This window comes from Gallinula chloropus, assembly GCF_964237585.1.
Source record: "Gallinula chloropus genome assembly, chromosome: 1".
Taxonomy (NCBI): Eukaryota; Metazoa; Chordata; class Aves; order Gruiformes; family Rallidae; genus Gallinula; species Gallinula chloropus.
In genome coordinates this window covers 140,032,657-140,055,700 of record NC_140085.1, presented here as the reverse complement: position 1 = coordinate 140,055,700, position 23,044 = coordinate 140,032,657, and the positions used below count along the sequence as shown (strand labels likewise).

At 40.6% G+C, this 23,044-nt stretch overlaps 1 protein-coding gene across 1 annotated transcript; it reads right to left on the bottom strand.

Moving 5' to 3' along the window:
- Positions 1 to 798: 798 nt before the first annotated feature.
- LOC311205107 (interleukin-5 receptor subunit alpha-like) lies at positions 799 to 18,073 on the bottom strand (the record flags this gene model as incomplete). The annotated part of the gene is made up of 10 exons (XM_084279399.1): positions 799 to 918; positions 3,239 to 3,329; positions 4,858 to 4,945; positions 12,257 to 12,401; positions 15,450 to 15,586; positions 16,331 to 16,518; positions 16,604 to 16,712; positions 17,209 to 17,356; positions 17,491 to 17,645; positions 17,971 to 18,073. 10 exons carry the CDS (start codon positions 18,071 to 18,073, stop codon positions 799 to 801), a joined length of 1,284 nt encoding a protein of 427 aa, XP_084135525.1.
- Positions 18,074 to 23,044: the final 4,971 nt, after the last annotated feature.

Sequence of the window (23,044 nt, the reverse complement as noted above, 5' to 3'; positions counted from 1 at the left end):
CTTAACTAAGAGTTAAAATACTCTGCCCTGACTGTGTACCTCAAAATGAACTGGCAAGGCTCGCCACCTCATGGAAATGAAAAGAAAGGTTTCTTCAAAAGGACAAGGGAAAATAAATATCAATAGTTGGTCAGTTCTCTGAGTTATGGTTATTTAAACAACCACAATATAGCAAAAAAAAATTGTTTTCTTTGCCTTGTCTAGAGTTTTCTCCTTTTACTCACTTCAAAGGAATAGGTTTATCACATTAAAAGACCGTATGTCTTCACAAATGACTCTTCTTTCTGGTCGATATCTGTTACAACATTCAGTGCCTCAAAATGTTATTTTTTAATATTTTTTAAAGCTTTAGGAAACCCTTGTGAGCTTTTGCTGATATTTCCTGGAAAATTCACAGCTTCCACCATTTCTCATGAAAAATCAGATGTTGAATAGCTAGTATGAAATTTGTATTGTCAGTCTTCAAAGGCATTGATAGGTCAGTCAGTACTTGAAAGCTATTGCAGCATAATGAAACACTAACTCTAATTCTATTTTAACACAAGTGGACCTCAATTTTAGTTCTTATTGTCTGATGTGCTGTAATTTTACTGGCTGAAGATCAGTAGTAAGAAACATACTGCTTTGCGTTTGTGATCCAAAGTCCATTTTAAGAGTTGTGTAATGTCAAAGCTTAAAATACTTCAAATTATTGGACTCAGAAAAACTCCAGTACCAGGTAACCTTAAATCTGTCAGAATATTGTCCACCTCACAGAGAGGTAACTCTTGCATGCAGGTGAAAAAACGTATAACATCCCTACAGGTCTTCTAATCCAGACTCCTTCAAACATCTCTGTTGAATGTTCTCATCTCCATTCTCTTCTTGTATTCCCATAGTAACCTCTGAGTGCATCTCCATTTGCATTGACATTTGATTCTGTTGGATAAATATTGGATTATACACAACATCTGCATTCAATGGTGTTACAAATGCTGGAAATGGTTAAAAGCATGCTACTTATTTGGTATATCTGGGATTGGTACAGATTACTTTGTCACGTAACTGGAATACAGAGGTCACAAGAGCTACTGTCTCAATCTAAAAGTTGCTTACAGGAAAATTTTCTAAGTGAAAATTTTCTTAGTTCTTCTGAACCTTTAGTTGTTGCTTCCCACCCTCCAGAATGATATGTCTACGTATGTAAGGTTTATGTCTAAGTCACAGTCTAGCTTTCAAAGGGTTAGATTTATTTGTTTGATAGAACAGATTATCTCAGCACCATTCTCCATGGTCGCCTTAAATCTTAACAGTATGTCCAAAGCCAATGTCTCTGTTATTTTAGGTGTCAGCAATATTTGAGGTACTGACAAGTTCCATATGTTTTATTCAATTTATCTTTCCTAGAAGTTCCACCAACAATCATCTCAGCTACTTGTTATAGTCATCTGGACAGTAATTATACAGCTATGCTAAGGTCTTCCTGTCAGAGGTATATTCAGTGTCTGAGGACAGAAATCTCTTCTTTATCTGTGAGTGATAATTTGGGGGGGGAGAATTATAAATTTTTTTTGGGGTAATCATTGATCACTAGAGTGATCTAGAGTGCAGGGAGATACAGAATATAAATTCAATGGTGATGATTTTATCTTTACCTTCTGTCGATCTATACGTGATGGTTAGTTAATTTACACATCATTATTGGTGAAAAGTGTGAGAAAGGATTTTTACACAGAAAAGATGTCATCTTTTGGGTGAAAACTGGTCAAATAATTTTGGCCAGAAGTGTCATAGAAATTACTTTGAATCTTGAGAATAAGAGTCCTGGCTTCAGTCCAATTCTGGAGCTCTCGGGCATTTAATTTCTGAGAACATGACTGCAAAGAAGAAGAGGAGCACAGACTGCTCTTGAGAGCCAGCCCAAGGCTTGTGGAACAAACTCCAGATGCAAGTTCAAAACACTTCAGTACTGTGATTTGTAATATTATGTTTCATATGGGCACCAGTTTTTCCTTAATTTGTCTTTGAAACAGTACAAATTAAAGCAACCCATCCCTCTTGCCTCAGAATTTAAATTGTGATTAATGAATAGAGATGGCCCTTGGTTTCTGTCAGAGTTTGCAATCATGTAGGTATATTTACACAGAAACCAAATCACAATGTTGGAAAGAATAAGTTTTCTCCTGGAAGACAGGATGGCACAGCAGCTCACATTGGATATTGTCAGTTACATTGCTGAATGCACTGATGGAAGACATTTTGATATTGCTGTGTAAGTAAAATAATATGGTAGGACAAAGTAAAATTAAGAGTAAAATTAATAGAAAACCTGCAAATGGTGTGAATAAATGTTTTGAGTACATAGGATGGAGAAAATCCTCATTACAGTTTTCTCTTTTGATGTTGTTTCCCAAAAAATATCCCACTTTGGGCACACTTGCATATTCTCATCATGTGTGGCAGGGAAACCAGGTGAGAGGTAATCTTACCATACTGCCTACAGCACAGTTGACACTGTGCTTCACTGGAATTATAGGGATCCAGACCACTGACTAGCATGTTTTGCCTCTAACTCACACAACGACAGACAGTGGTAAGAAGCATTGAATGTGCCAAATAAAATAAATATCGAAGATATTGAAAATATTTATTTTGGTTTTAATTTCTGTTTCTCTCAATTGACTTTCTCTCATGGCTTGTAAATTGCCATGAAATTAGCTAACATCTGAATTTACAACACATCAGCTCTTCCAAAGTAAACATCCATGTACATGGTTTTATCCCGAGGCAGGTGTGCAGTTAAGGTAGGTTATGTTGCGTGCATTGTGAAGCCTCCTTTTACTTGCCATAAGAATGTGCACATTTACTACACCATAGCCAACAACTTGCAGACCTCTACAAAGGCTTTCCCTTTGATAACTTGCCCACATCCCGTAATTGGCTGTTCTGCGGGGAGTCAGGCTGATCACTCCTTAAAATTTTGGCCCGTTGAGTGTGGATATGCTGAAACACTTCAAGACACACTTGAGATAATACTCCCTTGAGGATTTTTTCTCCATCCTGCCTCCCGAGGTCACTGTCTTGTAACCTCCACAAGCTTTCTCTTCTCTTCTGGCTTCACTACAAACATTATGCATACCTTCTTCCCAGTTTTTCTTAAAAGTGTCCTGCTGCTCTAAAGGTACTGCTGTACCATTCCAATCACAAGTAATATCATGCATGTCAATGTAGTGAGAGAAACAAGACAGACCCACTCTACCTGGTAGCAAGTCTCGTCTGCAGCTAACCAAGCTTTGATATTGTCTGAAGGACCTGGAACAGGCATGGTTATAACTTCCAGACATCCATACCTACAAGAAAGCGATTCAGACACGTGTCTCTTAAATACCTGCAGGAATAGATCACTCAAAAGTGCTTTGCAATAGATATGCCACTCTTTTTTGCTTAATTGTAGAGATTTTTCTCAATGTTTTTCCCAGCTTGTCTTCAGACTGACTGGCTTTTAGACTGATAGAGTTTTAAAACCTGATAGGTATACACAAACATATGGTTTCCAAGCTTGAGAGCTTGTGCAAAACGACTATGCTTATAGCTAAAATGTTACCCCTACACTTTTTTTGATAATTAAAAATATTACCTATAAAGTGTGACAATCAAAGAAAGAAACATCAGGTAACAGGGAGCAGGCATAGCATTGGAAACATCTTTTAACTGATTTGCTGATGTCTAGAAGAATTTGGGGTTGAGAGTGAGTGGTGTCTGCACAGAACCTTGAAAACATTTTGCTTCATCACGAAGGATTATCTGTTGGTTTTGAGTACTGTGCAAATTTTCCACTGAAAATATTTAGCAGCTGAATTGCTCTCTTGAGGCCAGAGTCACTCTCATTATTTGACCAGAGTATTATTTTATGTTTAGATGCAGATGGCTTTCAATTACATATTTTGTTTCCCCCAAGGGAAATTTTTTGTTCTGTATTTTTACATCAGCTCTTTCCTATCTATAATTCCTTATGTCTTTGTTTACCAAGCTAAGATCACATGAAAACTTATTTGATCCTAACCAGAAATTATATTTAGTCATTAATTAAATATCCAGTTTACTTTTAACATTTCCATATTGCACCTTCCAAATATTAAGGCATGTGGAGTTCCCATCCTATCCTGAACAAGTTTATTTTTCAGTTCAAGAAAGCCTTATCTGCCATGTCAATAGGAAAGTTAGGTAGCCAGGCAGAAAACTGGTGGCACGGAGGCAGCTGGCTGCAATAATTTTTGGTGGGTGTAGGATGGCTACTATTACTTTCCTGTACAGTACACCAAAACTTAACCACCAAAAATTATTGCAGCTGTACTATTAATACAGAAAAGCAAATTCCTTTGATCAGCCTGACTTTGGTTTGGGGTTTTTATTTTATTTCTTGTAAACTGTCCATCTTAGAGTAAAAGATTACATTCAGTAATAGCTGAGGATTATGAAATTAAATTGTGCAACATGGCAAATACAGTTCATCTTTGTCATGATTATTATTGATGGCCCCAGATGAGGAACTTACAGAAGCATGGGGCAAAGCCACATTGAGAGTAGGGAGGCAGCAGTCAGAGCAAGATAACAAAATGCCATTTGTAGTGGCAGAAAGCCATCTGAAAGTAGGATGTGAGACTGGTGCTCCAAGGGCTGTGATGGGACCTGTGAGATATCAGTGACAGGGTACAGCTTCTCACACAAGGTCTTAACACATTTGTTAGAACAATTGTCAGAAATGCATAGTTAACTACTTCTTGTAAACATAATTTGTCTGAGAAGTTCTGTGTTTGACTAATGCATTATACGGTTTGTTTACCCTCACCCTGACCTCCCACCAGAAACGTACGTTACCTTCTACATGCACATATCAGCAAACTTCCAAGGAGAATCAGGAGACAGAACAATGTGAGGCAAAGCAACATAACGTCAGGTGTCTTCTCTTAAAAAGAAGAGGGAAAGGCAATGTAAATAATGTGGGAAAGGGTACATAAGTGGTATATTGCACCCTTCCTGAATTGCTACAGATTTAAAGAAACATTTCCTGGAGGTTTTTAGGTGGTATGGGGGCTTCTAATTTCAGCACTGTTCCTTCCTCATCCTTTCAGCCCTCGAAGTTCCTGCTGCCTTGATCCAGCACTTCTCCTGGCTTCCTCTGCTCTGGTGGACTCCATTTTCTCCTTTCTTTGGATTTCTGCTGTCAGATGTTGTGCATGGCCTGTCCTACCACTGGATACTTCCATCGAGCCTTGGTTCCTGTGGATATTGGACCTTTCTGTCCATCTGCTCTTGACACACCTCCGCTGCTGCCCTAGCTGTTTCTGGATTCCTGCTGTTGCCACCTCCCATCTCTATGCACCATCAACCCCCTGCCACTGCCTCCTCACCCCTTCACAGCTGTAACTGGTTTAAGGCAAAATGAAAATAAAAGCTTTTTGTCAGGCAAAATATTCTCTTTGATTCAAGAAACACCATTTGGTTTTCATTATACTTACCTTTTTTAACCCTGCTAGGCATAGTCCTGAAAAAAATGCCAGCAATACATATTTATGTTGTTCAACAAATACTACTGCTCTGTACCTTGCATGACTTCCCAAATACCCCAAAAACTAAAAAAAAACCAACCAACCCCAGTGTCTTTCATTGACTCAAAGATGTATTCTTGAAAAAGTTCATTTTTTGTCAAATGCCTAGCTTTAAAACCAGAACTAGTTTTGACTGCTTTGAACTAAGTACTTTGAAGAAAAGCAGGCAGGAACAGCTCTTAAAATGTTAATAGACCAAGACTGGTTTTACACAATGGCCTTAGGATCAATCTAGATCAAATTCAAAGAGCAAAAGAAGTGTACTGAAGTTCCTAGTTTGAACCCATCTGTAGTTTAAACCAAAGATAATATGAATTTCCAGAAATTTGACACGAAACCAAGGAAAAACTCTGTACAGAAAAGTGTATGAGACTAACCTTTGGGTTAAAATAATAAACTATTTTGGGTTAAAATAATAAACTATTATTTATTCATTTTAAGATGAAGCTTTTTTCCTTCTTGTCTTTTGAGATAAGGGCTCGGAAAACATATTCTGAAAAACTTTGCTTGAGGTAATTGTCCTGCATCATTTGGCTAACCCTGTATCACGTAGACAGAGAACAGAAGAGGAAGCAGTGGTCTTCGTGTCAGCCAAACCACTGAGAGGTTGGCTTTTCTTACCTTCCTGCCTCACGCATTTTGGGAAGGAGGGAGAAAAGAGAAGCCCATATAGTCTTTTAGGCAGTCCATTTCATGGTGATTCTCTTTTTCATATGCGAATGCTTAAACTTAGTCCTAAATAACAGCACTTTGAATCCAAAACAAGTGGCTTGGTTTGCAAAAATGCAGAACACCTCTGAATTACTATTAACTTCAAAGAGATCTATGAATGCTCAGCAGCTCTAAAAAATTAGACCAATTATTTCAAGTTTCTATAGATGAATAAAGCTGATCAAATATTTCTTTTTTTAGCAGAAAGTTTCTATACTAAACAGCTCAGTTGAGTTTAAATTGTGTGTTTTTTTAAGGGCATATGCTAATTCCAATGGAAAATGAATGTGTTTCCCACGAGAAAATTAACAAATCCTTTTCATGTCAAAGGAACATTTCAGAACAAATATTTTAGTTATGTTTTGAATTATGTTATTTCAGTTTGAGGTTTCAGCTTTTTTAAATGGAGGCTGAAAAGCTTCTTAAAAATGCATTCTTAAAGAAATGTAGCACATTTCCTAGATGAAACATTGGAACATCATGTAGAAGCAAGCAAAAAGCAGGTCATTGCAGGTTCCTTCAATGCTTTCAGCAGAAAATGTAACCCATTCCAAAATGAAATATCAAATGGAAGCTTTTCTTCTCAGGTTTCTCCACAGAAAGGTTCAATTTGTTTTATAAAAGCCTCCAATCCTGTCAACATGAACTTGTGCACACATGCAGCACGCTCCAGGGGTAAGTCAGTATGTCCTGCACTGACCACATGCAGATATTACAGCTTATATGCAATGGGAGTCTGGTCCACTATAAACTTTTCTAAAGTGAAGGAACATGCTGTGCTTGTTCAGCATCCATAAGAGCTGTACCAGAAGCTGGGAGAGCAGCAGTGTTGAAATCAGCTGGAGGAGAATTGCAACTGCTGAGAGCAAGGTTTGGCAGGCTGGACCCAGCACAGGTTCAACTCCATTCCCTTCCTCTGGTAAGGAGCTGGCAGGGAGTGTAGAGAGTAAATCTACATTCCCCCACCAGGAAAAGCCCCTCTAGTTTCACCCACTCTCCACTGCCTACACGTCAGATGTGTCCAGCCAGGATACCAGGCAGACCCCTGTGCTGGCTGTGCTATAGTCCTAGGCTTTGTCTGCCTTCAGTCAGAAGAAAGAAGCCTTATGAAAGGATGATTGAAGTCTCTTATGGCCTGAAACATGTTGTATCCTTCACCATATTGAGCATGTGGAGCAACTAGGTTTCTTTCTCCAAGTATTTCACAAGTAAGATGATTTTGAAATTAAATGAATGAATCTGGGCCAACAAAGGTGGCAGCTGAGAGGTGCTAGCAGACCGGTGGGATGTGATGAGGCATCCGACAGTGTAGGCAGGTAATGTCCTATAAACCTTGTAACTGAATTTACACTCAATACATTGAGGGGGGCAAAGGTATGGCCTTGTATTCATAGAATCATAGAATCATAGAATTGTAGGGGTTGGAAGGGACCTCAAGAGATCATCGGGTCCAACCCCCCTGCCAAAGCAGCTCCCTAGGACATATCACTCAGATAGGCATCCAGACGGGTCTTGAATATCCCCAGAGAAGGAGACTCCACCACCTCCCTGGGCAGCCTGTGCCAGGGCTCTGTCACCCTCACTGTGGAAAAGTTCTTCTGCATGTTGGTGCGGAACTTCCTGTGCTCCAACTTGCAGCCATTGCCCCTAGTCCTGTCTCCACAGACCACTGAAAAGGGGCTGGCTGATTCCCTCTGCATCCCCTGTTAAAGATAATTATAAACTTTAATTAGGTCCCCCCATAGTCTTCTCTTCTCAAGGCTGAAGAGTCCCAACTTACTCAGCCTTTCCTCATAGGGGAGATGTTCCAGGCCCCTAATCATCTTCGTGACCCTTCTTTGGACTCTCTCCAGGAGATCCCTGTCCTTTTTATACCAAGGAGCCCAGAACTGGACACAATACTCCAGGTGGGGCCTGACCAGGGCAGAGTAGAGGGGGAGGATCACCTCCTTTGACCTGCTGGCTATACTCCTCCGGATGCACCCCAGGATCCCATTGGCTCTCTTAGCCACCAGGGCACACTGCTGGCTCATGGCCAACCTGTCATCTACCAGGACCCCCAGGTCCTTCTCCACTGAGCTCTTCTCCAGCAGGTCATCCCCCAGCCTGTACTGATACAAATGGTTGTTCCTTCCCAGGTGCAAGACTCTTCACTTGCTTTTGTTGAATTTCATCTGGTTTCTCCCTGCCCAGCTCTCCAGCCTGTCCAGGTCTCGCTGGATGGCAGCGCAGTGCTCCTGCGTGTCAGCCACTCCTCCCAGCTTTGTATCATCAGCGTACTTGCTGAGGGTGGATGCTATTCCCTCATCAAGGTCGTCAATGAAGATATTAAACAGAACTGGACCCAACATCGAGCCCTGGGGAACACCGCTAGTAACAGGCCTCCAGTCAGATTCTGTTCCTCGAATCACAACCCTCTGGGCTCGGTCTGACAGCCAGTTCTCAACCCACCTCACCATCCACTCATCTATCCCATGCTCTCTCAGCTTTGCTATCAGGATGTCATGGGAGACAGTATCAAAGGCCCTGCTGAAGTAAAGGTAGATGACATCCACTGCTCTCCCTCCATCTACCCAGCTGGTGATGAGATCATAGAAGGCTATGAGATTGGTCAGGCACGATTTCCCCTTAGTGAATCCATGCTGACTACTCCTCTCTTCCAATTGCTTGGAGATGGCATCCAGAACAAGCTGTGCCATTACCTTTCCTGGGACAGTGAGGCTGACTGGCCTATAGTTACTAGGTTCCTCCTTCTTGCCCTTTTTAAAGACTGGAGTGACATTGGCTATCCTCCAGTCTTCAGGCACTTCTCCTGTCCTCCAAGACCTGTTGAAGATGATAGAGAGCAGCTCAGCAATCCCCTCCGCCAGCTCCCTCAGCACACGTGGATGAAACCCATCAGTGCATTAATCCCTTTGAGCTGCTCCTGGACCTCCCTTACCTCAACCAGAGGGAAATTCTTTGTTTCCCCAACACTCCAACTTTCATACAGGATCTGTGGGTCCCGAGGGGCCTTTGAAGTGAAGACCGAAGCAAAGGCGGCATTCAGTATCTCCACCTTCTCAGCATCCCCCGTTACCAGGACACCCTCCTCATTCAGGAAGGGTCCTACATTATCCCTGGTCATCCTCTTACTATTAACGTATCTAAAAAAACCCTTTTTATTATCCTTTATGTCCCTTGCCAGCTTCATTTCCAAGAGGGCTGTAGCCTTCCTAGTTGCATCCCTACAGGCCCTGACCACATTCCTGTATTCTCCCCAGGTACTCAGACCCTTTTTCCATAATTCATAGATCTTCTGCTTCTCTTTGAGTTTACTCAATAGCTCTGTGTTCATCCATGCAGATCTTCTGCCTCTCTTTCTGGATTTCTTACTCAAAGGGATGCATCGTTCCTGTGCTTGGAAGAAGCACTGTTTGAATAATAGCCAGCTCTCACAGGCTCCCATTCCTTCAAACAGTGTAGCCCATGGGATAGCCCCTATTAAGCTGCGGAGGAGATCAAAGTTAGCTCTTCCAAAATTCAGGGTAGCTATCCTACTTTTTGGCTTGTTTCTCCTGCCCAGGGTCTTGAACTCGACCATTTCATGGTCGCTTTGTCCTAAGCTGCCCCTGACCTTCACTTCCCTAACGAGCCCGTCCTTGTTAGTGAAAACAAGGTCCAGCACCCGCCCTCCCCTTGTAGGCTCCTGCACCATCTGTAGCAGGAAATTGTCTTCAACACACCGCAGAAATTGTCTGGACTGCATACGACTGGCCGTGTTGCTTGCCCAGCAAATATCTGGATAGTTGAAGTCCCCCATAAGGATCAGTGCCCGGGATCTTGAGGCTATTTCTAACTGCTATAGAATGCATTATCAACCTGCTCCTCTTGATCAGGGGGCCTATAGCACACTCCCACAACAATGTCACACATAGCAGTTTGCCCCTTGATTTTAACCCACAAGCACTCGACGGATGGTTCATCCTTCCCCAGGTGGAGCTCAATACATTCTAGGTGCTCTCTCACATAAAGAGCAACTCCCCCACCTCGCCTTCCTAGCCTGTCTTTCCTAAAAAGCACGTAGCCATCCATGACAGCATGCCAGTCGTCCAAGTTGTCCCACCACGTCTCTGTGATTGCAATGAGATTGTGGGCCTGCGACCGCACAAAGATCTCTAATTCTTCTTGTTTGTTCCCCATGCTACGTGCATTTGTATAAAGGCATTTTAGTGGGGCAGCAGATGTAGGTACCCTCAACAGCCCACAGTGAGATTTCTGACAGGGGATTGGCAAAAGTGGCTCCACTGAGGAGTAATCAGGGCAATCCACAGAATTTTCCCTACTGTGACTCCCAAAGTACTTGCCTAACCCCAGCAGCCTTCGTGGTATCCTCTTCCCCCTTCCTAACTAGTTTAAAGCCCGATCGATGAGCCCTGCCATCTCCTAGGCAATGATCCGCTTTCCTTTATGGGACAGGTGAGCCCCCTCAGCAGTCATCATGCCAGGAGCAGAATACATCATCCCCTGATCAAAAAACCCAAAGTTCTTCTGCCGGCACCAGTCTTTCAGCCACACATTCAACTCGTGGGTTCTCTTGTCCTGCTCTGAACCTCTCCTCCCACAAGTGGGGATAGAAGAGAATATTATTTGGGCTCCCCCCACCCTCAACTAAGCTCCCCAGGTCCCGGAATTCCCTTTTGACAGCTTGCAGGCTACACTTTGTGATCGCGTCCCTGCCTGCTTGAACTATCAGTAATGGAAAATAGTCAGTTGATCTTACCAGCCCTGGTAGCCTTCTGGTGATGTCCCTTATCCGGGCTCCAGGGAGGCAACACACCTCCCTGCATGTAGGATCTGGTCTACATATAGTGCCTTCTGTCCCTCTAAGAAGGGAATCCCCTACTACAACTGCCTTTCTCTCTTGCCTAACAGAGGCGGTCTCAAGGCTTGCGGACGGTCACTTCACTCTAGGCTTCCGCTTTCTCTGAGGCAGAGCGGCTCCATTCACCTCCTCACATGACTTCTCCTCAACTACCAGGGCCCCGAATCTTATTGCCTGCATCTTCAGATAAATATGTACATGAAGCTCAGTAGATCGAAGAGGCATATTCCAAAATATGCTGTCTGTTGCATTAGATAAAGATATTTATCTTGGTTTATTACCAATAGTATTTTACTTCTTTTTTGCATCACAATGTACAGAGACAAGTCTATGCTCCAGTTTCTCTCCATAAAAATAGCTTCAGTCCATTATACTACTTCCCCTTTACTTAACCTGTTTTTTCAAGATGTTGCTGATCCTGATGTTTCAAGAGGTTGCTGCATATGGAGGCATTTGTCTCATCACAGAAAGCACAAGCTTTCCTTGTTAGCATACAAATGTTACAATCTAGTCATAGGAGGTAAAGGAAAACTACAAGTCCCTTGATTAATTTGTGCTGAACAAATATCAAAATATTTTTAATATATACTTAAATTAGACCAAACCCATTTCCTACCTGTCAGATAAGGAATTATTCCCTTGATGTAGTAAAAGAAATGTTAGACTTCGTCCTTAAAGACTCTCTGATTTGAAGCATGTTGCAACTCTTGTGGGATTCTTGGCTTACTCACCCCAAATGCTGAGAGCGTTTGTAGAGCTGTTTGGGCAGGCAGGGCGGTGGTGTGAGCTGCCCGGCTGCTGATCATTACTGTTTGCTAAAGGCTTTCAAGACCCAGATGCAATTCACCCCAGGAAAGCAGCCCTGTGTTACACTGCCTCAGGACCCTGGCAGCACAACCTATGAAACCCAAGGACTGCCTTTCCTTGTAGCACCCAGAGCAGTGTGAGCCTGGTGCATGCCATGGGCCTCCAGACTCTGTTATGGTGTAGTAATACAGCAAGCAGAACAAACACAACAATGAAGTAAATATCTTGAATGCTAATATTACACCTAATGGTAAGACTTATGAATAGTAAATATACAGCAACTTACCATCATAAATTAACACCGGCTCGCTCCATTCACTCCAAACCTTGTTTCTTATACACACTTCTTTCTTTACCCTCACTTGTGCTACGCATTTTTTTGTTGGCTGGTGAAATGGATACTCATATTTCTCTGCAGTGACATTTACAATCTATCGAGAGAGATTTTAGGGGGTTATTTTAGGTGATATCACATTGCTGTTCAAATCTAGGGATGTCAAATACTGTTATTTACATCTCTAACCTAGTAGAAAGATTTTCAGAGCAAGTGTTTATGTCCGGGCACAATCTGACCATTTACTTGGCATGTGTTAAAATTCAGAGCTGAACCTACAACTGATAAGAAATTGAAGAGATAAAGGGAGGTATCAACTATGGCACAACAGGAAAATTTTGAAAACACTGATTTCCCTTTCATTTTTTTATCACACCAAATGTAGGACGAATACAGCAACACCGCTTAGCTTCAAGGTTTTAGTGTGGGTAGTGTACTATACTTGTTCACTAGAGTAAAACCTCAAACTTTTCAGTTGGTGGTAAAGGATACCCACTATTTTAGTGAGTATTTTTAAATATCTCTAATGGTGCCTGTGAAAGAAAGGATGTGACAGAAGATCAAGCCCACACAGGGAATGTTAGAATTTAAAACAGAGGGATCTCTTAATCATTCATCACTTTTGAAAACTGAAGTGAACTGCAAGAAAGCAGGAGAGGTAACTCTTGCTCATAAAAACTAAAAATAATGTTGGGAAGTTGCAAAGAAGTAGAAAGTAGGCAGCTCAGGCACAGAAGAGCGAGAGCCTTTGCATCCTTGCTGGTCGGAAAGCATGATCCTGATGACGTAGCACTATAAGGCCAACTGTAAGAAAATGTGACACCCAGATCGTCTCATACTGACCGGTGCAGTGTAGGTTTGAACTTGTGTAACATGATGTTTCTTTCTCTTCTTTCACACTGTTTAAGATCTTTTCAGATCTGGTGACAAAAATAAAGACCCAAAAGTTCATATACTAAGTTTTTCAGAAGTAACTAAAAAAATGTGGAAAGTCCTTGGGCTTTCAAAAGCAAACTGCAGGTGACTCCATGGGCTAAGTGCTAAAACCATACACTGTGCCTGAAAATTTCTTCCTAACGAGCCAATAATAAGCTTATGTCATCATAGGAAATTTCGCAAAATGCAGGGCTGAAAGACTTACTGGAAAATTGCACAGGTCACCTTCTGGCAGTCATGATGTGCAGCACAACCTACGTCTTACATGTGACATGCCAGTCATACATATTTGAATGACATTTAGCTTTTCCTTAGTAACACAGAATGATTGACTCAGTTTGTGGTCGAGTGTACTCCACAGACCTTTATTCTTCTGCATTGCTGCCCACATGTTAATTCCTTATTTTGTGTTGTCACATTTGACCTACACTTCCTAATTTTAGGATTTTCCTTAATAATGAATTTTGGCTTGTTGATTTCAGAATTACCCAAATGAGTTCAAGTTCTCGACTTGCTTCCCACAGTACATGCCAACCCTTCCTAGCTTTCTGTCTCCTGTGGATTCCCCTCCCTATTTTCAAACTATCAGTCTGTATCACGGTGTTTTTATTTGTGTGTATAAGCATTTAGTAAGTCATCTCTTCATGTATTCAGAATAAATAATATAGAATTGTATATTTTAATCATTATAATCTTACCTGTTATTCAATAAATACCTACAAGTCTGCTTAGGGACATCCTAATTCCTTAACTCATTAAGTCGCTCGACAGTAATTAAGACCTTGCTTTGACCAGGAAACAGAATCTCATTCTTTTTCTCCCTAACGTGTCTTCTGTAATACTGCTGCAGTTTTCTTCTTTAACTTTGCACAGACCTCTACTCTTCTTTTGCTCCTTGGCTAGGTAAACTGAAATTTTAGGGATCAGCATGTGTCCAAACAGGATACCAAGGGTCCAGCATGAACCTCCCTTGCTCCTTTTGCTTGCAGCCTTTAATGTTTAGGAGCTTTGTGAATGGATAGGGACAAGCTCCTGATGTCTCTGGCAGCAGTTTTGAAGTATTAGACTTGGGAATGGCTAAGAGGATAGGATATCTTTGCAGAGACGGCTAGAAAGAGGCTATCTGTCTTTTTCTTCTGGAAAAACCCAAAGAACTTCAGTATGTCTACATCAAGCCCTGAGCTCCTTCTCCATGTGCTGAAATGGAGGAATGCAGGAAAATCCAGCCCTGCTCTGGAAGCTGTGTAGCGGTATTAGCACCGTGCATGAATTAATAAACCCTGCTTTAATTTATGAAGATAACATTATGTGATCAATAATGTGTCTACCTCATTGCACTTCTACATTCTACTGTGTCTAACAAAGAGCAGATGCGTCTCAATTTAGTCATATATTCTTTCAGGCTTTAATTGTCTCTTAAATATCTGTACCCAGCTTAGATAAGCCTTTTAGCGTTAGACTACCATGTGCTGACTGAGGTGTGTGTTAGCTAAGTTACAGGTTCTTAAAGAAAAGCACAGCTTCAAAGAAAGTTTGTATAAAAACACTGGAGATTCAGAAAATTCACATTCCAGTGCACATCTGAATTTCAGACTTAAGACATTCTGAACTGAGTGACTGGCTTTCTACTCTTTTGGAGTTCAAATAAGAATATGCAGAAAAAATGTTCAGCTCAGGTGGCATTTAATCACCATACGTCATGACCTAAGCTATAACACTCTTCTATTTTACGCTAATAAGACTTAAAGAAGCTGCTGATACACCATGAAAGATTCAAAAATATATATAAAATGTATGTAAATAGCAGGGGTGATTCTTTAGTGATGTATGTGGAAATAACAATGAGACAGATTTTTTTTTCTTAAAAATATCATAGAGGTAGCTGCTAAACTTTTATTTTTATCAATATTACTTCTTCTATAAGTAGTCTATAATTATTAATAATTATATTATGGTAATGTATAATTCAAATTCAAGATGGAAAGAAATAAAACAATCATTCCACCTCAATGTAAGCATGACTGAAATACATTATGAAATGTGTTGATTTTCCATTTTGACAAGAAAGACAAGAAAACTTGTATTCTCTCTAAAAGATCTTGGTCTTTCCTTAAAGTTTGAGTTCTAATTCTGTTTAATTCAAGTGATGTCTAGTTTTTATGCAAGTTATGCTGTACAGATTAAGTGCACCACCAACAAAACTGATTACCTTACGATCTGTTATTTTCACTTGATAGAAAAAACACTTTTTACTTGCAGAACCAATAGTAGGTGGGGGTTTCCAGTGAATTTTAATACTTCTGTTTTCAAGGGAAAATGAGACGTTGAGCGGTGGGTTCAGTTTCTCTGGAAAAAAAAAAGAGCATAGACCAACCTTTTGTACCTCATGCTCTTTGTCATCTTTATGCTGATACAAAAAAACCCAGTGTGTGTTATTCCTTAAAATATACTGCTGACTATATTGGAGTTTATCACACCCAAAGGCAGCATTCAGCGAGTGACGTATTTTCTTTGAAAGTGCTGCTCACTCAGCGACATCCATTTATATCTCAAAATAAAGGAAGAGAGTGTCTTTATTTATTTTTTTTTTTAGTATATCTTTCAAGAGAAGGATGCAAGGTTGAGCAGGAGAAGTGGGTCCTTTGAGTTTGTTCTCCAGAGTCCAGGTAAGCGCCAAGGAGACCTCAGAGTTGCTACAGGCTTCCTGCCATCTAGGCTTATTTCCACCATGGCTGGTAGTTTAATTTTTAACAAAAAAAACCACAAAAAGGAACTTATCTCTCACTGAGGGGCTATTGAATGAGTGTCAGGTCCTGACAGGTCTTACTCAATATATGAAGTTTGCTATAGCTGTTTAGGAAATCTCTCTCCTGTAAATAAGCAGATGAGCACTTGTCACAGAGGAAGCACTATGTGCTTAAGAGATGTAAAAACCGAACAAAAAGTCCCACTCCCATCACTGCACTCCAGTCATAAAGTAGCAGGAGTGTGATGGCAGTGGAATTTATTTATTCCTTTCTTTGCTTTCCAGACAAATTAAATAACCAATACACAAACTGTTTATAATTGGTAATAATAGACAATACTTACCTATGGTTTGAGGTGTAAAACCTTTGTAATAAGACAGTCTTTTTGAATTATTTCTAAGATCCCTAATAGTTACGTTTAAATTTATTTTTCTTGATGGTTGGAAATGTATTCCTTTCATATGGCATCCAGTATTTTTCTCCCTTGTGTTTTTTATATATTGCTGGCATTCGAAATCTTTCCCTGCATGTCTGTGAGAAGGAAAGATGGGTCTTGTAAATCAAGGACGCAGGTACAAAAACATGGGTTCGTACTTAATTTGCACAGGACACTTACCTGTATGAAAAAATAATCTGGATATCTTTAGGAGCTTCTGCTTTAATATTCCAGCTGCAGTTGAAAAAAGAAATGTTGTATATGATGCAGGAAAGATTCTGAATATATACTGTAACAAAGAGAGAGAGAAAAAGAGTGATTTTTTTTTTTACATGGATTTTTCTAATAACATGACAGCTGCCTTTACAAACCCATTATGTAGCCTTCTTTCTAGAAGTGTGAATAACTAAGTGGAATGTGAGAACAAATGGGTCTTTCAGTTTTTAAAACAATGACAGCTGAGAAGCACATCTGCTACTACCAGCAAAAGACTTATAAACCCAGTTAAAGACAAAAAAATACATCCAGGCCGTTAGCTGAATGGATCTGCTCTTTTAAGATTTCCTGAAACCAGGTAATACAGAGGGCAATCTGGAGAGGGTGATTGGGTTGTTCTGACATCTTGCTCAGCAAAGCTGGAGCTTTCTGACTCTACATGTCTAGTAAAGGAAATAATTCTGCAATATTCCCAACAAATCCATGCCAAAAAAAAAGTAGTATAAGCTAATTGCGAGCTTTCATCATGAACACTTGGGTGTCTTAACAACATGTAGGGAATAGCTGACCTGGAGGTGCCTTGTAAATAAATTCTGCCCAGCCACTCTCCTTAATCACATCTTCTGTTTCTTTTGAAAAAAGTTGTGTTTTCACTTTAGCATTAAAACCTGGATGAAACTCAAGATGTATTCTCTTCTTCTTCTCCTTCAGTCTTTCCTAAGAAGAGGGAGAAGGCATTGCATGAAGGTAGATGGTACTAGGTATTGAAAAGGGATTTACACAGATTCATCTACTGAATGAAGTGACACACATATTCACTTTAAACTATGTGTAACTATTGAACAACTTACTTTCCTTTCATGAGTGTTATTGAAGAATTTATAACTCAAAATATACTTCACAGTGTAATTCTCAGTTTCTTCTTTTGTCAGGTTGTTGTTCCAGAACAGAATAACTCCTGACTCATGCTTCGTAATCCACAGAACGTTATGTAGCCCAAGCACATCTGCAATTACAATGACATTACATAGAGGAAGAGGGGTCCCCACACAAGGAATTTGGTGCTCAGTACTGTTTGCATAGCCAGTAGCCTCCCCAGGAGCTACGCTCTTACATGCAACACTTTGACAGTTGAATATAATTGATTTTAGCAGAGAGATTCACATTTACCTGCAGCTCTCAAACTGTTAGGTGATTCACTTTTACCTGTCTCTTCTAGCACAGGTTTCTGTTTCTCTCTAGGGGCTGTTGAAAGTGCCTTGACAAGAAGTCCAGATTAGACAGCTGCAATGGCTAGCGTAAGATGAACTGCTGGTTAATATTTTACTTACCCACTGCATCTGGTTGCCCACTTGCCAGGCTAGTGGGAAACAGTGCCTCATGCTGGGAAAAACATATTATCAGCATGATGGGAATGACTGCAACACGTGCCATAGCAAACACTTTGGACCATGGGTCTGTAGAAACTGAGACTCTTTAGTTTCAAGCTCGGCTGAAAAAGCACTTAGAACATGATGTTTTCATTTTGCACCTGTGAAACAATATAAAACAGTCACTTAAGTGCTTAAATGATGTCTGAAGCATAAGAAGTAAATATGAAATAACATATGTTTAATAGGTCTTGTTGATTGGTGCCTTCTATTCCCAGTATGTTTGTGTTTACTCATGCTCTTTAACTGGGTGCCAGGGCTGAAGAGGACAGGTGTCTCGTGCCCAGCTGTGTTTGAAGGGCAACACTGCTTAGTTCGCAAGGCAAGACCACGGATGCAACACTACCAATTCTGAAAGCAGGCAGTTTGGGTAGGAGGCACCTGATAAAACTTTCGCTAGATACAAAACCGGCAGCTGTGTCTGGATGAGTTATCCAACCTCTGTGGGCAACAGGACAACTTCAACTTCCAGGTTGTGCTTCATGTTACCTGGTTTAGGGATCTGTTTTAGGAGGATATAAGCTGTAACTGTATGAGGAGAGATTAATCTCAACATTTACAGAAGGGACTATCGGAAAGAATATATCAGGTGTTTGCTAAATTTGGGATACAGTCATAAAAGCAGATTCTTTGCCAGTCAAAGATGGATTTAGAAAGACATAATTGCTCTTTGATGGCATTCAAAGATTGCTTTAATGTGAAACAACCTCCAAGACCTTGCCAGTTCTCCACAGAAATAACGCACCACTGATTTTGGGGCCTTACACTCACAAATTAATTGATTTTTCTTGACTCTGATGGCTTTCAATACTTAATTGTCACACATCCCCTGTGTATGTTGTCCAGGAATCACCAAAAAGACCCCTGGAGCCACATCAAAATGTTCACAACACACTAACAAGAGACATTGGTCATACAGTGGAAAATGTGTAAAATGTTGAGCGCAAACTGAAGCCTTGAAAAGCTGGAATCAAAACTCAATAGCCCTGGTGACTATCAAGCAGTGAGGCTGCCTGGGTGAAAAATACATGCACACATTGCTTCAAGATGTTGCTTTGGTATAATCCAGTGAACAAGGTGCCATTTAACGAATGCTGTCCTTGATTATGAAGTGCTTTGAGAACCCGTAACAAAATGGCGGAAGGCACCTTGTTCCTTCTGGCACTGACCTCAGCCGTAGCAGCCGCGGTAGCAACTGCAGTGTATGCGCCACACGGCACATATGGCCAACAGAAAAGGTAAATTCTGCTTGGCCAGCCTGGGAAATAAGTCAGCTCTAATTGACTGGAGAGAGGGAATGGGTGAGCTGTTCTTACCCTTCTCAGTGATGATATCCCCAGGATGGCAGGATGTGTGGCAAAAGTTAGGGAAAAGGTAAAATTAAACTAAGGAGTCTTCAAGGGTCTATAATTCACCATGCAGTGGCTCTAAAGGGCTCACACGTTCCCAGGAGATGGACCAATCAGAAATAGTTCTAGGCACTTGTACATACTTCATTTAAATTTGGAGAAAGTGAAAAAAAATGAGGACAAGAAAAACTAAGCAAGTTAAAATCTTTGTGACTGTTAGTAACGTAACTACTTTTGTGAAAAACATGAGTGAAAAGGGGACATGAAACAGGAAAAGGAACAAAATAAATCTTAAGGCAGCAACAACTTTTGGTACTAGAAAAAAGGAAAAAAAAGAAAGAATCTGTGAGATAATATAAATACATTCAGTTGGAGGAAGGAAACACAGAGGCAGATAGGGAAGATTTTTGAATTGTGTCTGGATAAACTTAACAAAAAAAAGCCAACCAAACTGAGTTAAGGAAAGGCATTTCAGGAGAGATCATTGCTGTTTCCTGGAGGTGAAGTGTCCCTAGGAGTGCCTTTTGTCCAGCAGCACTGAGAGGTCCTTCTCCACTCAGTGTGGAAAGACTCCTGCACCTTGCTCCCATAGCACTGCGAAGGCAAGTGGAGTCAGCAGGCTCAAAATAGGGCTAGGCAAATTTGCAGCAAGCAGGACTATGAAAACCTACAAAAACCTGTTAGAGATGGATGTTTCCCCTAAGAATTCTAATTCAGCAGCTGTAGATACTGGGGAGATACTTGGAGAATGGGTTGAAAGAGGTGGCCAACATTATGAGTTATATATAAATAGCACTTCCCATTGCCACTGTTGCAGACAGAACAGCAGATGGACCTCTGGGCTGACCCCACAAGGTATTTCTTATGTTTATACACAATGAATTTATGAAGTGAAAGTATTGCAACTTAAGGACAACCAAGGTGATGCAATGGACTAGAGATATGCCTTAACAATTGCCAAGAGAACTATACCTCCCTCTCTTCTCTCTAACCCTACCCCCCTCTTTCAGTCACCATAAAACCCCATCCCCACAACACCCTCACAACAAAGTGAATTCCACCCATCAGGAATGGATATACATCTTGTTTATCTCAGTGGCTTATCTCAAAGCATGTATCCCAAGTGCTCTGTGCATGTGCCCAGACTCAGGGTCAACTGAAGGACAAACTGTGAGGGGGCTCGGAACCTCTTGAGGGGGCTCGGACTCTCTTGAAATTTTGGGGTCCCTCTGGAGATGACAATGGGCATGCACCCCACTGCCAGGTGGGAGATGAGGCTATGCCAAGGATTTATTGACGATGCAATGAGATAATACTGTCAAAATGCAAGACCAACAAAGATAGAGAGGAATGTTCCCCCACTGGACCTGAAGGCATCAGACTAACGGGATGCCACGAATCAATGGTGGTAGCTATTGCATGCCCTCTCTGTCTCTCCCCCCTCTCTTTCACTCTTTTTGTTTCCCCCTTCTCTTGCATGCTTGTTGTGAGCCAGATGAAGTGACTGGACACTTGACTTCATTTTGAGTCTTAACTCTGCTCCCAAGAACTGCAAAGACTTGGTCACAACAAAACACCTAATTAAGCCTCACCCAGGAGTTAAGTCCAGCAGCATCTAGCCACCCAGAGCAATCTGAAGCTGGTTGAAACAGAAGGGGGTTCAACCTCAGTCAAATTGGTCTCTCTGGTTGTGGATCATGACAGGTGATCAGCAGGAAAAAGCCATCCATACATAACAAGCTTTTGATCCACAACTTGTCAAAGGACACTTATTTCCATTTATGATGACATAGTTCAGCAGAAAGACAGAACATTTCTTCTCAGATGTATGCAGAAAAGACGGTGTGTTTCAAATTGTGTGCTACCAAGAGTTTTATGTTAGCACATGGTGCTGAAATTCAGTCTATGAGTCACGAAATAAAATTCTCTGCCCGACTATTTTTTGAAAGGCCTTCTAGTCCTTCTGTCTCTGGAGCATTGCAGACTAGCCAAATATACTTACAGACAGTCCAGATAATCTAACAGATTAGGTAGAAATTATCTCAATAATCTAAACAATATTTTTTTAAAAGAACAAACCTATTACTTTCCAAAGAGTGCACTGTCAAAAAGAAAGGATTCTTAACATTTTTAAACTGTACTACACTTATAATTTACTTTTTTCTTTTAATCCCTTTACTTTCAATGATGAGCGTCAGCTACAGCTACTGCCTGTTGGTTGCTGCTCAGCAATGTCTGATTTTACAACAGTGGGTTTGGGAAGTCAGATAAAGGGGGGGTAACTTGAAGGCAGCTGCCAGCCCATATACCACAGCAGCTGCAGAGATTGTAAAGGCTTGTACAAAACCCACCTGCTGAATCTGGGAAGTAGATACTCAGGGCAAGAAAAATTAATATAGTGAAACCACTTTTCACAAAACTTAGAGCAATGACTTTGATTTTGAGGAAAATGTACCATTTTATTTTAAAAATTCAGGAGACCAGAGAGCTTCCTGAAGTGTAGACCTGTTCCCTGTCCATGCATTTGAATAAAGTCTTTTTTTAAGTTTGTCATCTGATTTTAATGTCTTCCTAAATACAAAATTTATTGTTTCAAGAAACCACATTTTTTAATAATTTCTTTGAAAAACAAATAGTAAAATTGTCCAAAAAGACAATTTCAAGTGCCCTTGAAAAAATGCATTGTGCCAAATTTACAAGGTAAATTCAATCACTAAACAATGAAATATTTATTTGTGGCTCTAAAGCACAGTCTTAGATAAGGGGAATCACTAGGAATGTTTGCCTTTTTAAAAATTATCTCAAGCTTATGCTTTATTTCAGGTTGCCAATTTATATTTTACAAAGCCCCCATATCAGATAGTAGACAATGTTGAAAACAATTAAGGAATAATGAAATAAACAATATCAGTCAAAAACATTTTAACGGTCTGAGCAACTGAAGAGTAAAAAGCAGCAACATTTACACTCTTTCCAGTACTTACCTTCATTTTAACAATGTTACAACCTGGGTATCTGTGTATCATTTGAGCTGAGAAGGAGGAGAGGGCAGCACTGGAGAATGCCTTGATTTAAGACTATAATGAGAAATAGAGTCAAGGTACTTCCCTTTTTGCAAGACGTCACCTCAGAAAACTTCATTCCCACTGCCACGTTCCATTCTCAGATGGAAGCACACCTCCCAGCGTGTGAACACTAACTGGAACCTCAGCCAAGTTCTTCAAAATACTTTGGAAGAGCTGCACTTCTACATCACTAACTCAGTGATCAGAGCTGTTACCATTTCTTCACTCGTTTCATACAGAAGATAAAGATTTCAAAACATTTTGCACATTGCAATGAACTCTTATCTTAAATAAAAATAAAGGAAACCGAGACAGCTCATAGGAGAAATGAAATATGTAGTGCAAGTGGTGGCTATGAAATTAAAACCTCAGAAAGATTATATCCTTCCTGTCGTTGTTCTCCTGGTTTTTTGGTGGCTAATAAACATCTTTCACTGCACAGCAAATATAAAAAAAACCCAATCAAACAAAAGAATCCTACAAACTAGACAGATAGCCAAACGTCCCAGAATGAGTGGAGGAAACAAGAGGCAATTGGCCCAAACTTGAATCTAGGAAGTT